The following is a 24,489-nucleotide window of genomic DNA, read 5'->3' as shown; positions in this document are numbered from 1 at the left end:
TAGTAGTAGTCACCAGTGGTGGTAGTAGTAGTGGTTGCTGTTGTAGTAGTTGATGTTGCAGTAGTTGTTGTAAACCTAGTATGACTAATTACCTTGGGTATCAGGGGTATCAGTTTTTTCAGGTGAACATACTCTCTTTCTGCCGAAGAATGACAAAATAGATGTATTTTTCTTTTTTTTCTTATCCATGTTTTCTTGTCTCTTTCGAATATTCGTACATAGACCGTAAGACGCCACCTAGCGAAAGACTTGGATCAGGTTTTACTTGCTTGGGACGCTACAAACGGGGCGGCGGAAATACACGAACGGGTCCGAAGTATATTCAATATGGCGGCGGTCAAAACAAATTCATCCGATGCTGAAATCTGTTGAATATCCAGATAATTATGTTGGAAGTTGCATATTTGTGCAAGATTTTCGATACTGAGACCATGAAGTCAAGTAATAGCAGTCCCCCCAGGATTTTGTGGGCCTTTTTTGTGATTGTTGCGAGCTAAAATGTCTGATGTTGCGGGGTTTTTCCAAAAAATTGCGATGAAAGTTGCAGTGTTTTTTAGGTTTTTGTTGCGATTACATTGCGGGAGGAAGTGAAAGTTGCGAGGAATTGTTGCGATTTTCTCTTTTTGAGATTGAAATTGAGTGATATGTTAAATATTAAGTTATTACTGAAAAACTATTGATTAAAAAAACAGACACTGAGAAATGGTCCCATAAACAACTTTACCAATATAAAAGATTACCAGGACTACAAAAATGCAGAAAAATAGGCTTTACTTATCCAAATGCACCTGTTGGTTCAAAAGTTAAAGTGCATAGAACCTCACAGCACAACATGAAGTTACCTTAAAATATAATATAAATGCCTCGGCTTTCATGTAAGAAAAAAACTATTAATACTAGTACTGTGTGCAGGCAGTCTCTCCTTAAGACTAAATTAAACAATAATTATAAACTAATAAAATAAATGGCTCAGGCTTCATAGAAGAAAAAAAAACAATTTGAACAGAATCTCACAGTATAATGCTGAAGCTGCCTAAACAATGGAAAATAAAATACCATTTTGGCAAAAATGTTGGCATCCATTAATTTCTTGTATTAAGTAAAAAAAAAAAAAAAGTAAAGTGCACACAGTCCTTCACTGTAAACATAACACACTTTCAGTAACAGAATTTAAGCCTATATAAACACTGACTCGCACATGCTGTTTCTCTTGAACGGAAACACGGAAGTAAGCAGTGTTGCCAGATACTGCTGACGTTTTCCAGCCCAAAATATGTTCAAAACCCGCCAAAATGCACTTGAAACCCCCCAAATCGGCGGGAAACCGCCCAATCTGGCAACACTGGAAGTAAGGCGGAAGGTAGTTTGTCGACGTCACCAACAATTGGTCAAATTTGCGGGAAAGTTGCGGTGACTGGATATACAGTGGTGCTTGAAAGTTTGTGAACCCTTTAGAATTTTCTATATTTCTGCATAAATATGACCTAAAACATCATCAGATTTTCACACAAGTCCTAAAAGTAGATAAAGAGAACCCAGTTAAACAAATGAGACAAAAATATTATACTTGGTCATTTATTTATTGAGGAAAATGATCCAATATTACATATCTGTGAGTGGCAAAAGTATGTGAACCTTTGCTTTCAGTATCTGGTGTGACCCCCTTGTGCAGCAATCACTGCAACTAAATGTTTCCGGTAACTGTTAATCAGTCCTGCACACCGGCTTGGAGGAATTTTAGCCCATTCCTCCGTACAGAACAGCTTCAACTCTGGGATGTTGGTGGGTTTCCTCACATGAACTGCTCGCTTCAGGTCCTTCCACAACATTTCCATTGGATTAAGGTCAGGACTTTGGCTTGGCCATTCCAAAACATTAACTTTATTCTTCTTTAACTATTCTTTGATAGAACAACTTGTGTGCTTAGGGTCGCTGTCTTGCTGCATGACCCACCTTCTCTTGAGATTCAGTTCATGGACAGATGTCCTGACATTTTCCTTTAGAATTCACTGGTATAATTCAGAATTCATTGTTCCATCAGTGATGGCAAGCCGTCCTGGCTTAGATGCAGCAAAACAGGCCCAAGCCATGATACTACCACCACCATGTTTCACAGATGGGATAAGGTTCTTATGCTGGAATGCAGTGTTTTCTTTTCTCCAAACATAATGCTTCTCATTTAAACCAAAAAGTTCTATTTTGGTCTCATCCGTCCACAAAACATTTTTCCAATAGCCTTCTGGCTTGTCCACGTGATCTTTAGAAAACTGCAAATGAGCAGCAATGTTCTTTTTGGAGAGCAGTGGCTTTCTCCTTGCAACCCTGCCATGCACACCATTGTTGTTCAGTGTTCTCCTGATGGTGGACTCGTGAACATTAACATTAGCTAATGTGTGAGAGAGACCTTCAGTTGCTTAAAAGTTACCCTGGGGTCCTTTGTGACCTCACCGACTATTACACACCTTGCTCTTGGAGTGATCTTTGTTGGTCGGCCACTCCTGGGGAGAGTAACAATGGTCTTGAATTTCCTCCATTTGTACACAATCTGTCTGACTGTGGATTGGTGGAGTCCAAACTCTTTAGAGATGGTTTTGTAACCTTTTCCAGCCTGATGAGCATCAACAACGCTTTTTCTGAGGTCCTCAGAAATCTCCTTTGTTTGTGCCATGATACACTTCCAGAAACGTGTGTTGTGAAGATCAGACTTTGATAGATCCCTGTTCAATAAAACAGGGTACCCACTCACACCTGATTGATTGAAAACACCTGACTCTAATTTCACCTTCAAATTAACTGCTAATCCTAGAGGTTCACATACTTTTGCCACTCACAGATATGTAATATTGGATCATTTTCCTCAATAAATAAATGACCAAGTATAATATTTTTGTCGCATTTGTTGAACTGGGTTCTCTTTATCTACTTTTAGGACTTGTGTGAAAATCTGATGATATTTTAGGTCATATTTATGCAGAAATATAGAAAATTCTAAAGGGTTCACAAACTTTCAAGCACCACTGTAATTGCAACACCACGCTGAATTCGAGGGGATTGGTTGAATTTGCGTTGAAGTTGCAAATCGCAACATCGCGAAATCCTGGAGGGTCTGTAATACGCCACGAAACGTTCCAAATAGGGTATAAAATACTCGCGTCCATATTGGCCCCTGCCCCTCTCGACAATGCGTTCATTATTCGAAATAGTGCGTCTTAGACGCGGGCACACCAACAATCTGAGTCTCTGCTTATGGTACCCTTACTGTAGGGTACTGTACTCTACAGTACCCTTCTTCTGCCACAAAGGAAAGGGTAGTTGGCCCAGTGGGTGATGGATGTGATCACCATGCTACTGTATGAGGTGCTCTTCATAGGCATTACTTTGATGTGGGCATTACTTTGAGGTGCTCTTCATAGGCATTACTTGTTGCTCCAGGAACTCTGTACTGCTACTACCTAGGCATCACTGTGCACATTCTCCAGTTTCTACAAGGTTCAAACATCAGCCCTCTCACTGGCATGGTCATTTCTGGATACCCTTCCAGGGAAAGATGGCTATATGACAGTGGTATTAATTGGAAATATTTTGTCATGTATCACTTTGTGATTTTATTAAATGGTCTTGGCATGTCTGCTCTCCCACACAAGAAGGTATGCTGGTGATTCTCACCTCCCCTGACAGTTATCTGGGCTTGATAGAACCCCAAATTACATATATAACTACTGTGCAGATTCTTCACCTGCTTGACAGCAGCTTTAAAAGCTCCCAAAATAGCAGCTGCTCCACCACAATCTCTCTTCATGCCTGGCATTGTGTTCTGTGAGGGGAAGTATAACAGGCATTTGGATTGTAAAACAGCATAAACATTACTTGAGTAAGGGGACCAAAAAAAAAAAACCCTGCAATTCAGCCTAATGGTTAGAGACCCAGCTTTGGGACCAAAAGGTCACCGGTTCAATTCCCCAGACCAGCAGGAATTGCTGAAGTGCCCTTGAGCAAGCCACCTAACCCCCAGCTGGTCCCCTGCTGTGGGTATGTCAGGGTCTTGTCGTTTGTTGCTCTGAATAAGAGCATCTGCTCAATGCTTGTAATGTAAGGCACTGTTTCATAATGCTGTCCTGATGGTAATTTACAACATGATCTATAGTGAGGTCCATAAATATTTGGACACTGACAAAGTAAACCTCAAAGCTTTACTTTGATGGTATTTACATCCAAATCAGGTGAAGGTTATAGGAATTACAGCGCATTGCATATGTGGTTCTGCTGTTTCATGCCTAGGTGTGCATTATTCCCTCATTATTTTACTTACAAGTAAGCAGATAAAAGGTCTAGCATTTATTAAATGCATAATATTTGTGTTTGGAATCTGTTGCTGTTAATTCTCAATATGAAGTCCAAAGAGTCCACTGCCAGGGAAGCAAGCAATCATTAAGCTGAAAAATCAAAACAAATCCACCAGAGATAGCAATAACGTGTGGCCAAATCAACTATTTGATGAGCTCAAGAACACCAAAATGCCTGGAAGACCCCAGAAAACAACTATAAATGTATGACCAAATAATGTTCTCCTCAGTGAAGAAAAACCCCTTCATACCATTTGGCCAGATCAAGAACATACTCCAGGATGTATGCATATCTGTATCAAAGTCAACAACAGTCAACCAGAATAAATACAGAAGGTTTTCCACAAGATGTAAACCACTGGTAAGCCTCATCAAAGCTTACACCAGAGTTTAGATCAGAGATTGTCAAAAACATCTTTTAAAAAAAATAAATAAATAAAAAAGTTGACAGGTCAACTTGTACAAGAATGACAGTAAGATACTGATTTAAAGCATTCCACTGCATCTTATGATATGAATCAATAAAACTGGTTTCCTAGTATTTACTGATGATGGGAGCCAAATGCTTCAAAACTCACTGGATGGCACCTCACAGTGGAGATAGATTATTAACCCCAGCATACATTGAAAGCAACCCAAGAATTTAAGACGTAGAATGTTCTGAATTGGCCTGGTCCATTGACCTGAATTCATCTGTGCATGTATTTCACTTGCTGGAGGCAAAACTGAATGAAAAACACCCCAAGGACAAGCAGGAACTGAAAACAGCTGCAATAAAGGCAGAGCATGACCAGGGAAGGAACCCAGTCTCTGGTTATGTTTATGAGTTCTAGACTTCAGGCACTCATTTTTGCCCCTTTTCCACCAAAGCAGTTCCAGGGCTGGTTCGGGGCCAGTGCTTAGTTTGGAACCGGGTTTTCTGTTTCCACTGACAAAGAACTGGCTCTGGGGCCAGAAAAACCAGTTCCAGGCTAGCACCAACTCTTTGCTGGGCCAGAGGAAAGAACTGCTTACGTCAGCCGGGGGGGGAGTTGTTAAGACCGACAACAATCGCAAGACCGTGAAAGGTCGCCATTTTTAAGCGACGAGAAGCAGCAGCAGCTGTACAAACTAGGGATGTTAACCGATGACCATTTGACCGGTGGAAAAAAAAAAAAAATCAACCGTTTTGAAGCTGCCGATTTTGGAGCGGAGAACCTGGAATCCTGTGTTTGTAAACGCTTGGGGCATGCCATGCGGTGTAAGGACGACAGCTGACAAATCAGAAACGCCCATTCAGTCATGTCCCGCCCCAGTTAAAGACAGCTGACAAATCAGAAACACCCACTCAGTCATGTCCTGCCCCAATTAAAGACAGCTGACAAATCAGAAGCACCCATTCAGTCATGTCCCGCCCCAGTTAAAGACAGCTGACAAATCAGAAGCACCCATTCAGTCATGTCCCGCCCCAGTTGAACACAGCTGCCACCAGTGTTGCCAGATTGGGCGGTTTCCCGCCCATTTGGGCAGTTTTAAGTGGATTTTGGCGGGTTTTGAACATATTTTGGGCTGGAAAACGTCAGCAATATCTGGCAACATTGGCTGCCACTCGGCAAAAGAAAAGTGTAGACACAGGGTTTTTAGCTTACAAATTACTATTCTGTTTTTTTTTTTAATTATTATTATTAGAAGGCACATCCAGTTTAGTCCTGTCTTGGCCAGTGCATTCTGAAAGTATGTTTCGGTCTGTAGCCAACAATGCATGTTATTGCAGATCATATCTCTCCACACAAACTAAAGGCGCAGATGCCGACTTTTTCATGGCTTTTTCATGGACTGTAACGGCATTTGCTTATGTAGTAATTTTAATACAGAATTTACTCTGATGAAATTATTCAGACACTCCAACGCCCCCCCTAAAAAAATCGGATCTGCACAAGCCGTGAAAAAGGCGCACCGTTTGCATCCCTGTTTAAACTCATAGGTTAACCGACTTTAACCGGCTAATGAGGCTCGGTGGTCGGTCAAGATTTTTTTTTAGTTTTCGCCATCCCTAGTACAAACGCGAAGTCATCCATTATTGTTGTTGCTGCTGCTTCTTCTCCGTGTTGTTGTTGCTTCGATGTTCGCGCCAAGGTTTATGCAAACGCAGTGACATAACTGACGTATACAGCGACATAACTGACGTGGCTCCCCTTAGCACCCCGAGCTATGGAAAAGCAAACTGGTTCTCAGCTGGCTCGCAAGTTGAACGAGTTGTGAACCAGCACCAGCACTGGCCCCAAACCAGCCCTGGAACTGATTTGGTGGAAAAGGGGTAATTGACTGCAAAAGATTTGCAATCAAGTACTACAATGTACTTAATAACTATGTTAGTTTTTCCAATTACTTTTAACCCATAAAAAGGGAAGGATCACATATAAAAAGCACTCCAATTCTTACACTGTTCACCCAATTTGGATGTAAATACCCTCAATTTAAAGCTGAAAGCATAGTCATTATTTAATCTCACCTCCAAAATACTATAGGTCACAGCTGAGATAACAATAGCTTTGTTACTGTTATTATCCAAATATTTATGGATAATAAATATTTATGGATATAACAAATATAACAACTAATATACATGTATGATAATATTCTTTGTTATTATTATCCAAATATTTATGGATCTGACTGTATATAGATTTTCAGTTGTTAAATTACTGGTTCAGCACTTTAATGCACTGATGAATCAGTAAAAGGCAAATTTTACACGTGTATCCAGTGTTGGGCAGAATCCCCTGTCCTAAATGTATATGTAGTATCTTCCATTTCAACAAAGTATTTTATTTAACATATATTTTTTTACTAGAGACACTGCTCCATAGTATTTTAATCAGGAGTTGTCTTTCTGTTGTGCCTCTGGACGGTATATATGGAAATTATTTTTTATTCTTTCCATTTGTAGGAGAATCCTTTACAGCAGAATTGTCCAGGCTTATGCAGAAAGGATCAGTGTGGGTACAGGTTTTCATTCCAATCAAGCAGGAGCCATGCCTGATTCCACCTGTTTAATTAGTTGATCCTAACTTTCAATAGACCATCAGGTATGGCTTCTACTTGGCTGAAATGAAAACCTGCACCCACACTAGCCCTTTACAGATAAGATAGGACACCCCTGCTTTATAGCACTTCTACACTGATAAATACCTGCTCATTAACTGTATTAAAGTCACCAAGCAGGAGTCATACCTGATTCCACCTTTTTAATTAGTTGATCTTAGCCTTCAATAGACCATCAGGCTTCTATTTGGTTGGAATGAAAACCTGCACTCACACTGGTCCTTTCTGCATAAGCCTGGACAATTCTGCTATAAAGGATTCTCCTACAAATTTTAAAAGGTAACTATTCTGAATTATTATTATTTCAGTATTCTTCTCCTTCTTCTTCTTCTTATCATTTATTATTATGGACTGGATACAGATACAGTTTTGAATATGTAATGCCATTACTTGTGTTCCATTCCCAAGTGTTTAACATTTCAAAGTAATACCTACTTTGCTCTTAATGCTAAGGCCACCTGTGTCATATACAATGCCCTTGCCAATCCATGCAATGGTCTGAGTGGCACCTGAGGGCTTGTGACTAAGCACAGCCAGAGCAGGTGGATGTTCAGCTGCTTTACCTACACCATAAATACCTGAAATGAGAATATAAAAAATGATTGGACTACAGACTAATTAGCAAAATATAAGAAATTTTAACATGGAATATAACAAATTTATCAATATAAAAATGGCTCATTTTATCCTGTTAAGTAGTTCATTAATGTGCATTTTCAAGTGTTCAACACTGTATAACCACTGCAGTGCTGAGTAAACTAAGATTCGTCAAGCTAATATTTAAACCAGACAATAAGACACGAAGGTTACTTGGTGTTTTTAAAAACAATGTCATCCACTCAGTTTGTCTTGTGGTAATGCATGCTTCCCTTTTATAAGATTATAAACCCATGTTTCCCATTTTACCTCCAAAGCCTCTTTGTTTTAATTCTTTGCCTCGAATTATAGTTGGTGTGATGCCCAGTTCATTTCCCACTGCTTTGATCTCCTATATAAAAAACATGAACAGCACATCCTTAAATCAAGCTATATGAACAGTTCCAGTCAAAGTATGTTTATTCTAATAAAAACATCTCCACACTTCTATAACTAGAGAAAGATATCTTGCCTCAAGAAAATGGTCAGTATTCATCTCGCTGCAAGGAGTGTCCACAATTCGTGCTGCCAGACGAACACCATCAGCCACATTGTTAAGAGACTGCAATCAATCATTAAATTTATCTTATTTTCAAATTAAAAGCAAAGGATTACTGTAGTGTGTCATCAAAAATGTTGGAGCTAAAAACGGGCAGAGATACAGATAGAGCATTCTTTAAAAATGCAGGGTTTGTCACATATTTAAGGAATTCAACAGCACGTTATTGAACATGATAAGTATTAGAAATTACCTCCAACATGGAAGGATCCAAATAGGTAGTGTCCTGGCCAACAATGACAAACTCCACAGTGACACACTTCTTCTCTATCGTGCATGAGGTAGAGCGGCGAGTAAAGAGTGGGAAAGCACGGGCAATGGCACATGCTGACGCAAACACATCAGGCAGTTCACACAGCATCTGATCAAAAAAAGAAAAAAAAAAAAAAAAAAAACATTGAAGTCATCTTGACAGTTGTCCAGAAGATGATCATCGACACACCCTCCACAAGGAGGGTAAGCCACAGAACATGATTGCTGAAAAGGCTGGCTGGAAAAGGTGCACAAGCAACAGGGATGACCACAGCCTTGAGAGGATTGTCAAGAAGAGTCAATTCAAGAACTTGGGAGAGTTTCACAAGGAGTGGTCTGAGGACTGAGGACTGAGGTCTATCAAGAGCCCCCCCCCACACACACACCTCTTTAGGAAAGGGGCTTAAAGTGTCACATTCCTAATATCCACTCCTGAACCAGAGACAATGTCAGAAGCGTCTTACGTGGGCTAAGGAAAGAAAGAACTGGACTGTTGCCCAGTGGACTTGATAAAAACACAGTGGACCAACACCAGCAGATGACATGGCACCCCAAATCATCACAGACAAAGACTCATTCAATATCATGCTAGCTGAATGGAATATATCTGATATACCACTCAAAGCCAGCCAATATTATTTAAATATGTCACTGAGATATGCGATGTATTTCATATTTTGTAAACTTCATGCCAACGTGCCATGTTCTTTTTATTATACAGACACATTCACAAACAAAAAGTACCCAAATTTATCAAAACAATTCATTGATTTCCTAACAAGTGACATATAGAGATTTACAATTGTGGTCAGATGTTTACATACAGTGACATGAATGTCATGGCAATATTTGGACTTTCAGTCATTTCTTTGAACCGTTCTTTTTCTGTGGCAGAATGTACAGCATACATCTTTAATTAAAAAAAAAAAAAAACGAGAATTTGGTTCATAAGTTTTAATTTTCTTTGGGATTTCTGAAATCAACACAGGGTCAAAATTATACATATAGGATCAAAAATATACATATAGCCCACCTAATATTTGGCCAAAAAAAAAAAAAAGTCTCTTCGCAAGATTCACCTTGACCAAACATTTTTTGTTTACCATGAACAAGCTTCTGGCAAAATTCTGGTTGGATATTTCACAACTCTTCATGGTAGAATTGGTAGAGTTCAATTAAATGAGTTTTTTTTTTCCCTTGGCATGGACTCGACTTATAAGCACAGTCCATATATTTTCAATATGGTTGAAGTTCAGGACTTGTTTTAAGCTTAATGTTCGCCTGCTTTATCCTCCACAACCAGCTCTGATGCATGTTTGAGTTCATTGTCCTGTTGTAACTCACAAGTCATGTTCAAGTTTCTGCTGGTTTATGCTGAAGAATTCTGAGGTAGTCCTCCTTCATTATTCTATCCACTTTGTGCAATGAACCAGTTTCACTGGCAGTAAAACAGCCCCAGAGCATGATGATCCTACCACCACCACCACCAGCTGGTACAGTGTCCCTTTGTACATGGTGGTTATTGTGTCCAAACAACTCAATCTTTGTCTCATGTGACCATACAGCTTTCCTCCAGAAGGCTTTTTCTTTGTCTGTGTGGTCAGCCTCAAACTTTAGTTAAGCTTGAAGGTGTCAATTTTGCAGCAGGGGGTTATTTCTTGGATAGCAGCCTCTTAATCCATGGTGATGTAAAACTCACTGAACTGTAGACAGTGATCCATCAGCTTCCAGTTCATGGCAGGGCTGTGCCATGGTGGTTCCCGGGTTGTTCCTGACCATCCAAACCAATTTCCTTTCAGCTGAAGGTGACAGTTTGGGTTTTCTTGAAGCAAAGTGGCTACACCTCACAATAAGTTGCATACAATTGTTTGAACTGATCTTGGAATTTGCAATCATTTAGAAATGGCGCCAAGACACATTCCAGAGTTGTGTACATCTGCGATCCTCTTTCTCAGATCTGCACTGAGCTCCTTGGACTTTCCCATTGTATTGTGTGTTGGTCAATCCAATGAGTGCTGTAAACAAACCCTTCTTATGAAGGCACAGAGAAGCTACCAGCTGTAGTCAATCATGATCACTAACAGGAAGTTAAGAGACCTCGGCAAGATAAAAGACACTTTGGAAGTTTCAGCACCTCTGAATTAATAATCTAAGTGAGCGTATGTAAATTTTTGACCCTGTATGTATAATTTTAACCCTGTGTTGTTTTCAGAAAACCCAAAGAAAATTAAAACTTGTGCACCAAATTCTAGTGGTCTTTTTTTTAATTAAAGATGTATGCTGTACAATCATTCTGCCACAGAAAAAGAACAGTTCACAGAAATTACTGAAACTCAAATATTGCCATGACATTCATATCAAAGATGACATTCATGTCACTGTATGTAAACTTATGGCCAACTAAAATATTCCTTGTGTTAAAAATGAAAAAAGTTAATAAAAATAGGCAATTTCTTTGTAAACTTTTATGAACATTTGTACAACCTGTATTTTTTTCCTTTTTTTATTTACTTTTCAAGAGTGTAAAAAAATAGCTCTGATTTCTTGTTAAATCTGTTTGTGCAGTCAATCGCACAACAGCTCTTTCCCATTTTAGATGGGTTTCTTTAGTGCGTTTGTGTTTTTGCAGCATTAGAGCTGTTACACTTCCACCCAGGGTGAAGTTATGTACATTACTGCTATTTTAAGTTGCTATCTAAACAAGTCAATTACAGCTAGGAAAGACTAAAAGATTATGCAGCCTGGTAATAATTGTGATTCACTTCTTTGTATTTCACTGATACAAACTGATATACTTGGTCATTTATTTATTGAGGAAAATGATACAATATTACATATATGTGAGTGGCAAAAGTATGTGAACCTCTAGGATTAGCAGTTAATTTGAAGGTGAAATTAGTGTCAGGTGTTTTCAGTCAATGGAATGACAATCAGGTGTGAGTGGGCACCCTATTTTATTTAAAGAACAGGGATCTAGCAAAGTCTGATCTACACAACACATGTTTGTGGAAGTGCATCTCTGGCACAAACAGAGGAGATTTCTGAGGACCGCAGAAAAAGTGTTGTTGATGCTCATCAGGCTGGAAAAGGTTACAAAACCATCTCTAAAGAGTTTGGACTCCACCAATCCACAGTCAGACAGATTGTGTACAAATGGAGGAAATTCAAGACCATTGTTACCCTCCCCAGGAGTGGTCGACCAACAAAGATCACTTCAAGAGCAAGGCGTGTCATAGTCGGCGAGGTCACAAAGGACCCCAGGGTAACTTCTAAGCAAGTGAAGGCCTCTCTCACATTGGCTAATGCTAATGTTCATGAGTCCACCATCAGGAGAACACTGAACCACAATGGTGTGCATGGCAGGGCTGCAAGGAGAAAGCCACTGCTCTCCAAAAAGAAAATTGCTGCTCATCTGCAGTTTGCTAAAGATCACATGGACAAGCCAGAAGGCTACTGGAAAAAATGTTTTGTGGACGGATGAGACCAAAATAGAACTTTTTGGTTTAAATGAGAAGCATTGTTTGGAGAAAGGAAAACACTGCATTCCAGCATAAGAACCTTATCCTAGAGGTCTGCGCGGGTCGGATTTTTCAGTCCTGCTCCCGTCCGCGCCCGCATTGTGCAGTCACGCTCCCGCCCGCAAAGAATTATGATTTTCAGTCCCGCTCCCGCCCACAAAAAAAAATTATTATTTTCAGTCCCGCTCCCGCCCGCCATATTTTGTCCCGCTCCCGCCCGCAAATCCCGCATGATGCAGATGTTCGCTTTATTTCTCAGGGAAGTTCTTGTCTTGACACAGCGTGATGGTGCCCCGCCCCCTACTTTGAGTGGATTTGAGCATAAATATCTACAGCTCACGTTCATGTTTGTTATTATTTACCTTGTTTCTGAATTCAGCATGTAGTGTCTATAATAATAATAATAATAATAATAATAATAATTAGTGCTGTCAAGCGATTAAAATATTTAATCGCGAATCGCACATTTTTATCACATGAGAAACCATTGTAATTCTCTGACCAGCATAAAAAAAGTGAATGGGCTTGCTTTGTACCAATGGTGTTTTTTTTTTATTGCAAAGCAGAGCTAGCAAGAGGAGTGAACTTCACTCTTCTTCCACTTCACTCAGTGAAGTGATTTACTGCTTGAGTTAGTCTACAACTCTAATCAGAGAGACAGGTTACACAGTGACGGTAGGCTTGACATGCTTGATTATAATATAAAGTACACTATTATATTAACTAAGTTGTTCGTTGATAAATATTGCATTGAATCTGATCTTTACTGTTTCATCTCACTTAACACATTTCGTACTTTTACACTTTTTCTGCCTGTTGATGCGTCGCGCTGTCCAATCAGAGGCGGCCAAATTTGCATATTACAGGAAGGATTTCTTGGATAGCATTGAGTTTACAGACGCTGTCTTCTTAAAACTGAATAAATATTTAAAAAGAGCCAAATGAGCCAGTCTTTTGAACGGCTCTTTTCAAAGAACGGATCACAAAGATGCGGATCCCATCAAAGAGCCATAAATCCCACCTCTACTGGTTTCAAAAGCTTATGAAAAACCTACATCATGTCACAGAGTGTTAATCTCGCGATAAAAAAAATTATTGCCGTTAAAATTGAGTCAAGTTAACGCAATAACAACGCGGCATTTTTTACAGCACTAATAATAATAATAATAAAAGACAGGCGAGCACGTAATTCCAAGTGGAAATTTGGTATATTTATTGTTCAGCCATACAAAACATTAGGCTAACCCAGTTTACATTTGTTAAGCATTTCTAACTAGAATATCCCATAGAATACCCTATAAGCATAGCATATATAAAATGTTATAACAAAACACAGTCCTAGCCTACAAAAAAAAAAAAAAAAAAAGACAGTATAGGCTACTGTAGACATTATAGGGCTATGGTTGCACATTTCTAAAACTATTTGGGCTTGAGCCTCCGTGCAAGTGTTAAACTCAATATAACATAGCTGACCTTGTTTGAATATGAATAAGAAAAACGAGAAAATCAAACGCAGGTAAACGAAACAACTAAGCCTATTGCTTAGGATATCGGGTTCTTTGAACAGCTATGGAGAAACAGCAAATTGTTCACTGTTGAGGGCTTCAATATACTGCGCCTTTCCTCCAGTATGCGACCACATATGCTGAACGAGCGCTCGGATGGTGCGCTGGAACCTGGAATGGCCAGTACATGCCGTGCCAGTTTGGCAAGTGTGGGAAAGTCATAGCAGTGATTTTTCCACCACAGCAGGATATCTTTAGATTAGTGTGATTCGGATCCAATGAGTTTCACTTTCAGATAATCATCAATCTCGGAGTTTACAGACTTCGATTCAGCACCCGTAGCACCGACATCCTCCCATTCCTCAAACTCACGAAAAGTGACCTTTTTAGGTGGAGGTGGCTCCGCGCTTTCATCAGTTTGGGCATCAAACCCCAACTCCTCGGTCATCTCTTTCACAGCTTCCGTCACGTATTGTCTTTCATTTGCATTGATCATCCTAAGATGACGCAGCTTTGGAGTAAGGAAAGTTGCTACTTTATACAGCATGTCAATTCCATTTGGGACAAGGTGACTTGGTGAAAGCAGTGCGTCTAGGCATTGCGCACACGCAGATGCGATGACACTGACTAGGGGGTCAGCCTTGGCCACTTCACAATGCTCCCTTAACTTCACGGACCATGGCAGAACAAGCGATCAGATTAGATTAGAGTGATCAAAGGATTTCCCGTTAGGGTGATCAATGGCAAATTTAAGATGCCATTCCTCACTCAATCTGGCAATCTGACTCTCTCTGCAAATTTAGGCATCTTAAAATGTTTTTATTAATGCCAAATAAAACATCCAGCACAAATTATATATGATAGACATAAATTAATAATTTATAAATTTTATTTCAAACACGTTTTTAGTTAGCGGGACTGCAGCTTATCACCGCTCCCGCCCGCGCCGCATATGTGCACGCCCGCGCGCACACACGTGCACTTCCGGTCCCGCCCGCGCCTGCAATGAGCTTTCAAAATTTGTCCTGCGCCGCACTGCTTTGCGGCGGGTCCCGCGAGTCCCGCGGGAATGCAGGGCTCTACCTTATCCCATCTGTGAAACATGGTGGTGGTAGGATCATGGTTTGGGCCTGTTTTGCTGCATCTGGGCCAGGACGGTTTGCCATCATTGATGGAACAATGAATTCTGAATTATACCAGCAAATTCTAAAGGAAAATGTCAGGAATTCTGTCTATGAACTGAATCTCAAGAGAAGGTGGGTCATGCAGCTAGACAATGACTCGAGGCACACAAGTCGTTCTACCAAAGAATGGTTAAAGAAGAATTAAAAGTTAATGTTTTGGAATGGCCAAGTCAAAGTCCTGACTTTAATCCAATCAAAATGTTGTAGAAGGAAGGACCTGAAGCGAGCAGTTCATGTGAAGAAACCCACCAACATCCCAGAGTTGACGCTGTTCTGTACAGAGGAATGGGCTAAAATTCCTCCAAGCCGGTGTGCAGGACTGATCAACAGTTACCGGAAAATAAACGTTTCCAGTGTGTGTTGCTGTTATTGCTGGACAATGGGGTCACACCAGATACTGAAAGCAAAGGTTCACATACTTTTGCCACTTACAAATATGCAATCTTGGATCATTTTCCTCAATAAATAAATGATCAAGTATAATATTTTTGTCTCATTTGTTTAACTCGGTTCTCTTTATCTACTTTTAGGACTTGTGAAAATCTGATGTTGTTTTAGGTCATATTTATGCAGAAATATGGAAAATTCTAAAGGGTTCACAAACTTTCAAGCACCACTGTGTGTGATTTTATATATTTTTATATTACACACACACACACACACACACAGAGAGGGTTAATCAAAATTATGTAACACTTAAATGGTAGAAACCATTTATTCACAAAACATACATCATATGTGCAAGATGATTTACAGGACAGTCTCAACCTGTTAGCCACTGTGTTCAACAAACGAAAACCAGCAAGCAACCATGTACCATTAAAGTACCATTTAATCTGTCACCCATGGCATACATCTATCTGCAGGAGAAAAATAATTGTAGTATGTTCCCTATGTGTGGGTGGAGCACAGAGGACGGCAGGACAGAGATCAAGGTAATCAGAGGGCTTTATTGCCGTACTTTTCAGTTTGACAATTTCAAAACGTATTTTCGAGACACACACACACTGTCGTCTTGTCTCGGGAAGCTCTCCCACTGCTCTCCCTCTGCCTCCTTAAATAGGGCGCGGTTACTGGGAAGACACACAAACACAGGTTAATTGCCGTCAGGTGTAGTGATTCTGCCACTTACCTTCCCTGACTCCGCCCTCCTGTCACAGACCGGCGCTTGACCACGCCCCCACTGCCACATACCCCCACCGCCCGACTCAGGCCGGGCGGCCGTCCGGCCTGCAGCCGACTCCCCCCCCCCCCCCTCCCCCTTGACGGGAGAGGAAGTCCGCCACGACCATCTGCGCCCCCGGCCTGTGGACCACCTTGAAATTGAAGGGTTGGAGTGCCAGATACCAATGGGTGAGCCGCGCGTTGGCATCTTTCATGCGGTGGAGCCACTGGAGGGGCGCGTGGTCCAAACAGAGGGTGAAAGGGCGCCCCAGCAGGTAGTAACGGAGGGCGAGGACCGCCCACTTGATCGCTAGACATTTTTTTCGATTGTGCTGTAGCGCCCCTCACGCACCTACAGCTTCCTGCTAATGTACAGGATGGGGCGGTCCTCCCCCTCCACCTCCTGGGACAACACCGCCCCCAGCCCTCTGTCCGACGCGTCGGTCTGCAACACAAAAGGGAGAGAAAAGTCAGGGGAGTGTAATAGTGGCCCCCCACACAGTGCAGCCTTTACCTCAGAGAAAGCCTGCTGGGACTGCTCCGTCCACTGGACCGGATCTGGTGCCCCCTTTTTAGTGAGATCAGTCAGCGGGCTGGTGACGTCCGAATAATTAGGTATAAACCTACGATAGTAGCCAGCCAGCCCCAGGAACTGTCTCACCCCCTTTTTGGTCTTGGGCCTCGGGCAGGCTGCAATTGCTGCTGTCTTGTTAATCTGGGGACGCACCTGCCCGTTGCCCAAGTGGAAGCCCAGATACCGTACTTCCACCCGCCCAATCGCACACTTCTTCGGGTTGGCAGTGAGACCCGCTCGCCTCAGCGACCTAAGGATGGCCCTCAGGTGTTGTAAGTGCCGCTGCCAGTCGTTACTATAAATGATTGGTATGCGCATCAAGGTATGCGGCCGCATAGGTGGCGTGGGGGCGGAGGACCCTGTCCATCAGCCGCCGAAACGTAGCAGGCGCCCCAAACAGCCCAAAAGGAAGTGTGACGAATTGGTGCAAGCCGAACGGTGTGGAAAAGGCCGGTTTTTCCCCGGGATAATGGAGTCAAGGGGATCTGCCAGTATCCCTTCGTCAAATCCAGTGTCGAATAAAAGCGAGCCGTGCCTAGTCGATCAAGCAGTTCGTCAATACGAGGCATTGGGTACGCGTCGAATTTAGACACCGCGTTGACTTTTCAATAGTCCACACAGAACCGGACCGACCCGTCGGCCTTGGGTACCAAGACCACCAGGCTGCTCCAGTCACTGTGGGACTCCTCGACGATGCCCATTTCGAGCATGGTCTCAAGTTCTTCCCGAACCACCTTTTTTTGTGTTCGGGTAGCCTGTAAGGGTGGCTACGCACTACCACCCCCGGGGGCGTCTCTATGTGGTGCTCTATGAGGTTAGTGTGACCGGGCAGGGGCGAGAACACATCCGAAAACTCGATCTGCAACTGGGCGACCTCCGTGAGTTGGGTCGGGGAGAGGTGGTCTCCACAGGGGACCGGAGAGGTACGTGATGCCAATGTCCCTTTTTGAACCTCCGGCCCCAGCTCCACCTTCTCCGGAACTACCGACACCAACGCCACAGGGACCTCCTTGTTCCAGAGTTTAAGCAGATTGAGGTGGTAAATCTGTAGCGCCCCACCCCTGTCCATTCGCCTAACCTCATAGTCGACGTCCCCGACTCGCCGTGTGACCTCAAAGGGTCCTTGCCACTTGGCGATCAATTTGGAGCTCGACGTGGGCAACAGTACGAGTACCTTATCTCCCGGAGTGAACTCTCTAAGGCGCGTAACCTTGTTGTACAGGCGGGCTTGCCGTTCCTGGGCCTGCCACAAATTCTCCTGAGTTAGGTGGGTGAGCGTGTGGAGTTTTGCGCGCAGGTCCATAACATACTGAATTTCGTTTTTACTTTGTGAAGGTCCATCCTCCCAATTTTCCCTCAGTACATCTAGGATGCCGCGCGGCTTATGCCCATATAATAATTCGAACGGGGAGAACCCCGTGGAGGCTTGGGGGACCTCTCGCACTGAGAACAGCAAGGGCTCGAGCCACTTATCCCAGTTACGTGCGTCGTCGCTCACGTATTTTTTAATAATATTTTTGAGGGTGCGGTTGAACCGTTCTACTAAACCGTCCATTTGTGGGTGATACACACTGGTGCGGATCGGCTTAATCCCCAACAACCCATACAGTTCGTTCAGTGTCTGTGACATAAACGAGGTGCCTTGATCAGTCAGAATCTCTTTCGGGATTCCAACTCGGGAGATGACGTGGAAGAGTGCCTCCGCAATACTGCGTGCTGAGATATTGCGGAGAGGCACTGCTTCCGGGTATCGCGTTGCATAGTCCACCAGAACTAATATAAAGCGGTACCCTCGTGCTGACCGATCTAATGGCCTGACGAGATCCATCCCAATTCTCTCGAACGGGGTCTCGATTAACGGAAGAGGGCGCAAAGGCGCTTTTGGAATGGCCGCTGGATTTACTAACTGGCATTCGTGGCATGCCGTACACCACCTACGAACCCCCGGCCAACAGAATCGGGCCATTATTCAGGCTAGTGTTTTATCCTGCCCTAAGTGTCCAGCCATGGGATTAAAGTGAGCCGCCTGGAATACCAATTCCCGGCGGCTCTTCGGAATTAACAGCTGTGTGACTCGCTCTTTAGTTTGAGTGTCCTGCGTCACTCGGTATAATCTATCCTTCATAACTGCGAAGTAGGGGAAGGACGGGGTGGCGTTCGGCTGGAGCGTTTGACCATCGATTACTCTCACTTGGTTAAACGCATGCCGCAGAGTCTTGTCTCGTGATTGTTCCACTGGGAAATCCGCGAGGGATTCCCCAATAGAGAGAGGAGGAACCGGCAGCTCCTCACTCTGACGCGGAGATGACGCAGACGGCTCTGCGACAGCTGCTCCCGCCAAAGCGACACCGAGACCTCCCCCTGTCAAATGGCAGGACCCACCCTTGACTAGGCGCGTCATTAAGCCCCGAAATCCCGGCCAATCAGTCCCCAAAATTAAAAAGAGTGGGTAAGGCGAGGATTAACCACCATCTTCACTATAGATTTTTCCCCTCTGAAAAATATGTGGACCGACACCAAAGGGTAGCTGTGAACATCCCCGTGCACACACAACACCTTCACCCCCTGTGCTCCCCCCAATGCCTCGTCTTGAACCAGGCTTTGGCGGATCGAGGTCTGATTGCAACCAGAATCCACCAACGCCTGATACGTAGCCCCTTGGACACTCACCGGTATGCGATACGCTCCGGCCCGATTGAGGGCGGCCTCTGGCGCGTCGGGGATCTGTACCACCGCGCCCACTTCCATTGCCGTGCATTGTTGTTGCAGGTGGACCGGCTCCCCGCAGCGCCAGCAAACCGGCCCGGGCTTTCCCTCTGCACCGGTGCTCTGGGGCTCACTCACCTGAGGGGGGGGGGAGAGACAGACACAGAAGGGAGAAACGGGAGGGCACCACGGGTGCGGCGGGCCGGCTGGGGTGGAGCCGGCCCCCGTCTCCGTGGTGGGGGAATGGGGCGAGGACGGGACACAGAAGGAAGGGGGGAGGGAGAGAGAGAGAGAGAGAGAGAGAGAGAGAGAGAGAGAGAGAGAGAGAGAGAGAGAGAGAAGGGTTGACGTCGTCGATTGTCCTGCCGCCGGAACAGCCGCCAAATGATCCTCCGCCAGCCCGACTGCCTGATCCAGCGACGCCGGGCGGTGGCACTGGACCCACTCTGCGGTTCCGGCTGGTAAGCGGGCAATGAACTGTTCCAGTACCACCTGGTCGACGATTCCCTCGGCGTCGCGATCGTTGGCCCTCAACCACCGCCAGCAGGCGTCCCGGAGCTGCTGGCGCTGTTGTTCCGGTGTGCGCCCCACGCGCTGGAGGACGGCCCGGCGGAGGTCCGCGTAGGCCAGCCGGCGGTCGGCGGGGAGCTGTAGCGCGGCCAGCTGTGCCTCTCCCGTTAGCAGGGGGAGGAGGCGCGCCGCGCGCTGCTCCATCGGCCACCCCGAGGCTTCGGCGACCTGTTCAAACAACGTGAGGAACGCCTCGGGGTCGTCCTGCGGGCCCATCTTGGTGACAGTGAGGGGGGACGGGCCCGCGGCCGGAGCGCTGGTGGACCCCACCGACGCGAGGAGATGCCATAACGCCTCGCGATCTTCCTGCTGGGCCAGCACCAGGGCTTCGAAGCGCTGCTCTTGTTCCTTTCGGAGTGTGACGAGCGCCTGGTGCTGGCTTTGCTGAGCCGTGGCGAGGGCGTGGACCAGGTCGGCGAACGGGGAGGATTCCATGGGGCTGCTTGGTTGGTGCTCCACTTTTTCCCTGGGTTTCGGCACCACTGTAGTATGTTCCCTATGTGTGGGTGGAGCACAGAGGATGGCAGGACAGAGATCAAGGTAATCAGAGGGCTTTATTGCCGTACTTTTCAGTTGGACAATTTCAAAACATTTTCGAGACACACACACTGTCGTCTTGTCTCGGGAAGCTCTCCCTCTGCCTCCTTAAATAGGGCGCGGTTACTGGGAAGACACACAAACAGGTTAATTGCCATCAGGTGTAGTGATTTTGCCACTTACCTTCCCTGACTCCGCCCTCCTGTCACAGACCGGCGCTTGACCACGCCCCCGCTGCCACAATAATCCATTAATGTTAACATAATTTTGACTAGCTGTGTGTGTATATTTATTACACACACAGAGTTGTGGTCAGAAGCTTACATACATGAATGTCATGGCAATATTGGGCTGTCAATGATTTCTCTGAACTTTTTCTTTCAAAGGAAAAAAAAAACATGAATTTGGTGCACAAGTTTTAATTTATTTTGGGTTTTCTGAAATCAACACGGTCAAAATTATACATACAGGGTCAAAAATTGACACACTCAGATTAATTCAGAGGTGCTGAGACTTCCAAAATGTCTTTCATCTTGCCAAGGCCACATAATCCTGTTAGTGATCATGATTGACTACAGCTGGTAGCTTCTCTGTGCCTTCATAAAAAGGGTTTGTTTACAGCACTCATTGGATTGACCAACACACAGTAAAATGGGAAAGTCCAAGGAGCTCAGTGCAGATCTGAGAAAGAGAATCGCAGATGTACACAACTCAGGAATGTCTCTTAGAGCCATTTCTAAACAACTGCAGATCCCAAGATCAGTTCAAACAATTGTATGCAAGTTACTAGGAGGTGTAGTCACATTGCCATGCCACTTTGCTTCAAGAAAACCCAAACCGTCACCCTCAGCTGAAAGGAAATTGGTTCAGATGGTCAGAAACACCCCAGGAACCACCATGGCACAGCCCTGCCATGAACTGAAAGCTGATGGATCACTGTCTACAGTTCAGTGAGTTTTATATCACCATGGACTAAGAGGTTGCTATCCAAGAAATAACCCCCTGCTTCAAAATTGACACCTTCAAGCTTAAAAGAAAAGAAAACCCATTTTTAAAATACAGTTATGAAGATACATTATGATATAAACTCACGATTCATGTGAATAATTGAAAATATGGAGCTCACACAACTAAGATATCCATCTCCGAAAGTCAGTTTCTATGCAGAATGGATGATTTCATGGAGGCCACCATTGAAAATATTTTAACCAATCAGAAAAATCCCCCTCAATCGTTTCCGGCAGTGCTCTGACGTCATTTGGGAGCAAGATAAGGAAGCTCCACCTAGCAAGTAAGACCTGAAGCTGCCCCTGGCTGGAGATTATTTCACTAAAAGTTTATATGAAAAAAAAATTAAAATTCAATTTTTTTGACAAAAAAAAAAAAATGGAGGGGGAAAGATAATACTGATGTTGCTGATAAACAGCAAGGGAACAGTGAACAGCTGATCTACTTTTATGTGGCTGAATGGGAAGGCAACTTTTCATAAATTTATATCCCTGGTACAAGTAGTGCTGCCGTGACAGCCTCATTCTGCGGACTGTTAACTGCAGACAACCTACAAAACAGATCTGCATACAATCTGACTTACCTAAATCTGTTGAAGAGGCAAGTGCGCGAGTTTTTACACGTTCTTGTCAGCATAAACACTCATTAGTACGCTTATCACGCTCTCGACTCATTTATCAAAAACTTCATCAGGACGTCACCAGGCTAGCCTACCATAATTACCGTAGTAGACAGTCCAACCCCCACGGCAATGCAGAAAGAGGGTAAACAAACACTGCTTTACACAGCTCGTGTGCTCAGAACATTTTGAGGAAAATTGTTTCACTCAAACATTAGTATAAGCCAGCGCTGAATCCAGATGCGGGTCCCACAATCTTCGGCCAAAAAGCGGACAAGACAAACGAGACAACATGGTCAGTAGACCGCAAAAGAGAAGTTCAAAAGGTAAGAAAACACTTTTTATGGCTTTCCTAACTGTTTATTAAGCGTGATGTGTTATTCTGAGTTCCTTTGGGCATAAATGTAATAATTGCTGATGCAGCTAAGCAGCTTGATGTTTGTTGGGTGTTTTTGATTTAGTATTGTCAAAAAAGCCTCTGTTATGACTAACTTAAACAACTCTATAAATATTGTTCACTTCTGTGTAACTAATTGATATGGTAATGCTTGTTTATCATGATCATCATCGTTATTCGTGTCACTGTCCGAAATACTTGAGGAAATCAGTGAAAAAAAATGTCACTGGCGCTATGGTCCATTTAGTCGAATATGGCCGTGTATTGTAAGTGACGTCACACTTTATGGAAACCATTTGGAGTTCTTTTAGGTATACAGGAATTTGTTTGTGGAATAGCCTACCTTGATCACTGCAATCTAGTCAAACACGTGATCATTTTAAGAAACAGGTGAAACAGTTTTTGAGTAAATTCCAAACCCAGTTTTATGACTAATTTTTAATCATTTTGGAGTTATTTCTGTAATCTAGTTGTACTCTCTGATAATTACAGTTAGTATATACACTACCGTTCAAAAGTTTGGGGTCACTTTGAAATTTCCTTATTTTTGAAAGAAAAGCACTGTTGTTTTCAATGAAGATCACTTTAAACTAATCAGAAATACACTCAATACATTGCTAATGTGGTAAATGACTATTCTAGCTGCAAATGTCTGGTTTTTGGTGCAATATCTACATAGGTTTATAGAGGCCCATTTCCAGCAACTATCACTCCAGTGTTCTAATGGTACAATGTGTTTGCTCATTGCCTCAGAAGGCTAATGGATGATTAGAAAACCCTTGTACAATCATGTTAGCATAGCTAAAAACAGTTTAGCTCTTTAGAGAAGCTATAAAACTGACCTTCCTTTGAGCACATTGAGTTTCTGGAGCATCACATTTGTGGGGTCGATTAAATGCTCAAAATGGCCAGAAAAATGTTCAGATTCAGAAAAGAGTTCAGATTCCCTCAGAAAAGAGAAGGAGCAGAATCACATCAAGAAAGCACTTCAGAACTGCGGGTATCCCAACTGGGCCTTCTTCAAGAGCAGAAAAAGGAACATAATGGACAAGGAGGATAACAGGAACAAATGCAAGAACATTGTCATTCCCTACATTTCTGGTCTATCTGAGAAACTCAGGAGGATCTTCTACAAACACAACATTCTGGTACATTTCAGACCCAGCAACACCCTGAAGCAGAAACTGGTCCACCCTAAGGACAGAATAGCCAGACACAAACAGGACAACGTAGGTGTATGCAATTCAGTGCAGTGAGGAATGCACAGACTCGTATATTGGGGAAACAAAACAACCGCTTCACAGCCGCATGGCTCAACACAGGAGAGCTAGTTCCTCAGGCCAGGACTCTGCTGTCTATCTTCATCTTAACAACAAAGGACACTCATTTCAGGATTGCAACGTACGCATTCTAGCCAGAGAGGATCGTTGGTATGAGCTAGGAGTTAAAGAAGCCATTTTTGTCAACCTGGAACAGCCATCACTGAACAGAGGTGGTGGTCTAAGACATCATTTATCGGTCACCTACAATGCAGTCCTTGGCACACTTCCCAGACAACTGAATGCACACAAAAACCCAGCTGTTTTCAGTGACTCACAGGAAGACAGAGAAGAACGATCCTTTGATCACCCCAACGACTCTCTAGGCCGTTCACACCCAGTCCCCAGTGGCCCACACCAACAGGACGACTTAACGACACCTTAGGATTACTTTTCATCTATGAGAGGATAAATACCTGATACTCCCTATTAGTCAGACAGAACTGAAGAAGCCTTTCGGATGAGAGGTGAAACGTCTTCAAGAATCTTCAAGAAAGTCCAGTTGCTTTCCTTT

The 24,489-nt window shown here is 43.5% G+C and overlaps 1 protein-coding gene across 5 annotated transcripts in view; it reads right to left on the bottom strand.

Moving 5' to 3' along the window:
• Nucleotides 1-24,489, bottom strand: part of npepl1 (aminopeptidase like 1) — a 169,311-nt gene that overhangs the window by 77,172 nt on the left and 67,650 nt on the right. For all 5 annotated transcript variants that reach the window (XR_009654509.1, XR_009654508.1, XM_060919071.1 and 2 more), the window contains exons 3-7: nt 8,816-8,983; nt 8,536-8,625; nt 8,334-8,415; nt 7,863-8,005; nt 3,737-3,814 (exon numbers count right to left, since the gene is read on the bottom strand). Coding sequence is in view for 3 of the 5 variants with exons in the window: in XM_060919071.1 (XP_060775054.1) it covers nt 3,737-3,814; nt 7,863-8,005; nt 8,334-8,415; nt 8,536-8,625; nt 8,816-8,983 (561 nt within the window). In the remaining 2 variants the exon portion in view is untranslated. The remainder of the gene's footprint in view (nt 1-3,736; nt 3,815-7,862; nt 8,006-8,333; nt 8,416-8,535; nt 8,626-8,815; nt 8,984-24,489) is intronic.

Source organism: Neoarius graeffei, chromosome 4 (genome assembly GCF_027579695.1).
Source record: "Neoarius graeffei isolate fNeoGra1 chromosome 4, fNeoGra1.pri, whole genome shotgun sequence".
Lineage (NCBI taxonomy): Eukaryota > Metazoa > Chordata > Actinopteri > Siluriformes > Ariidae > Neoarius > Neoarius graeffei.
This window is presented reverse-complemented; position numbering and strand designations above follow the sequence as displayed.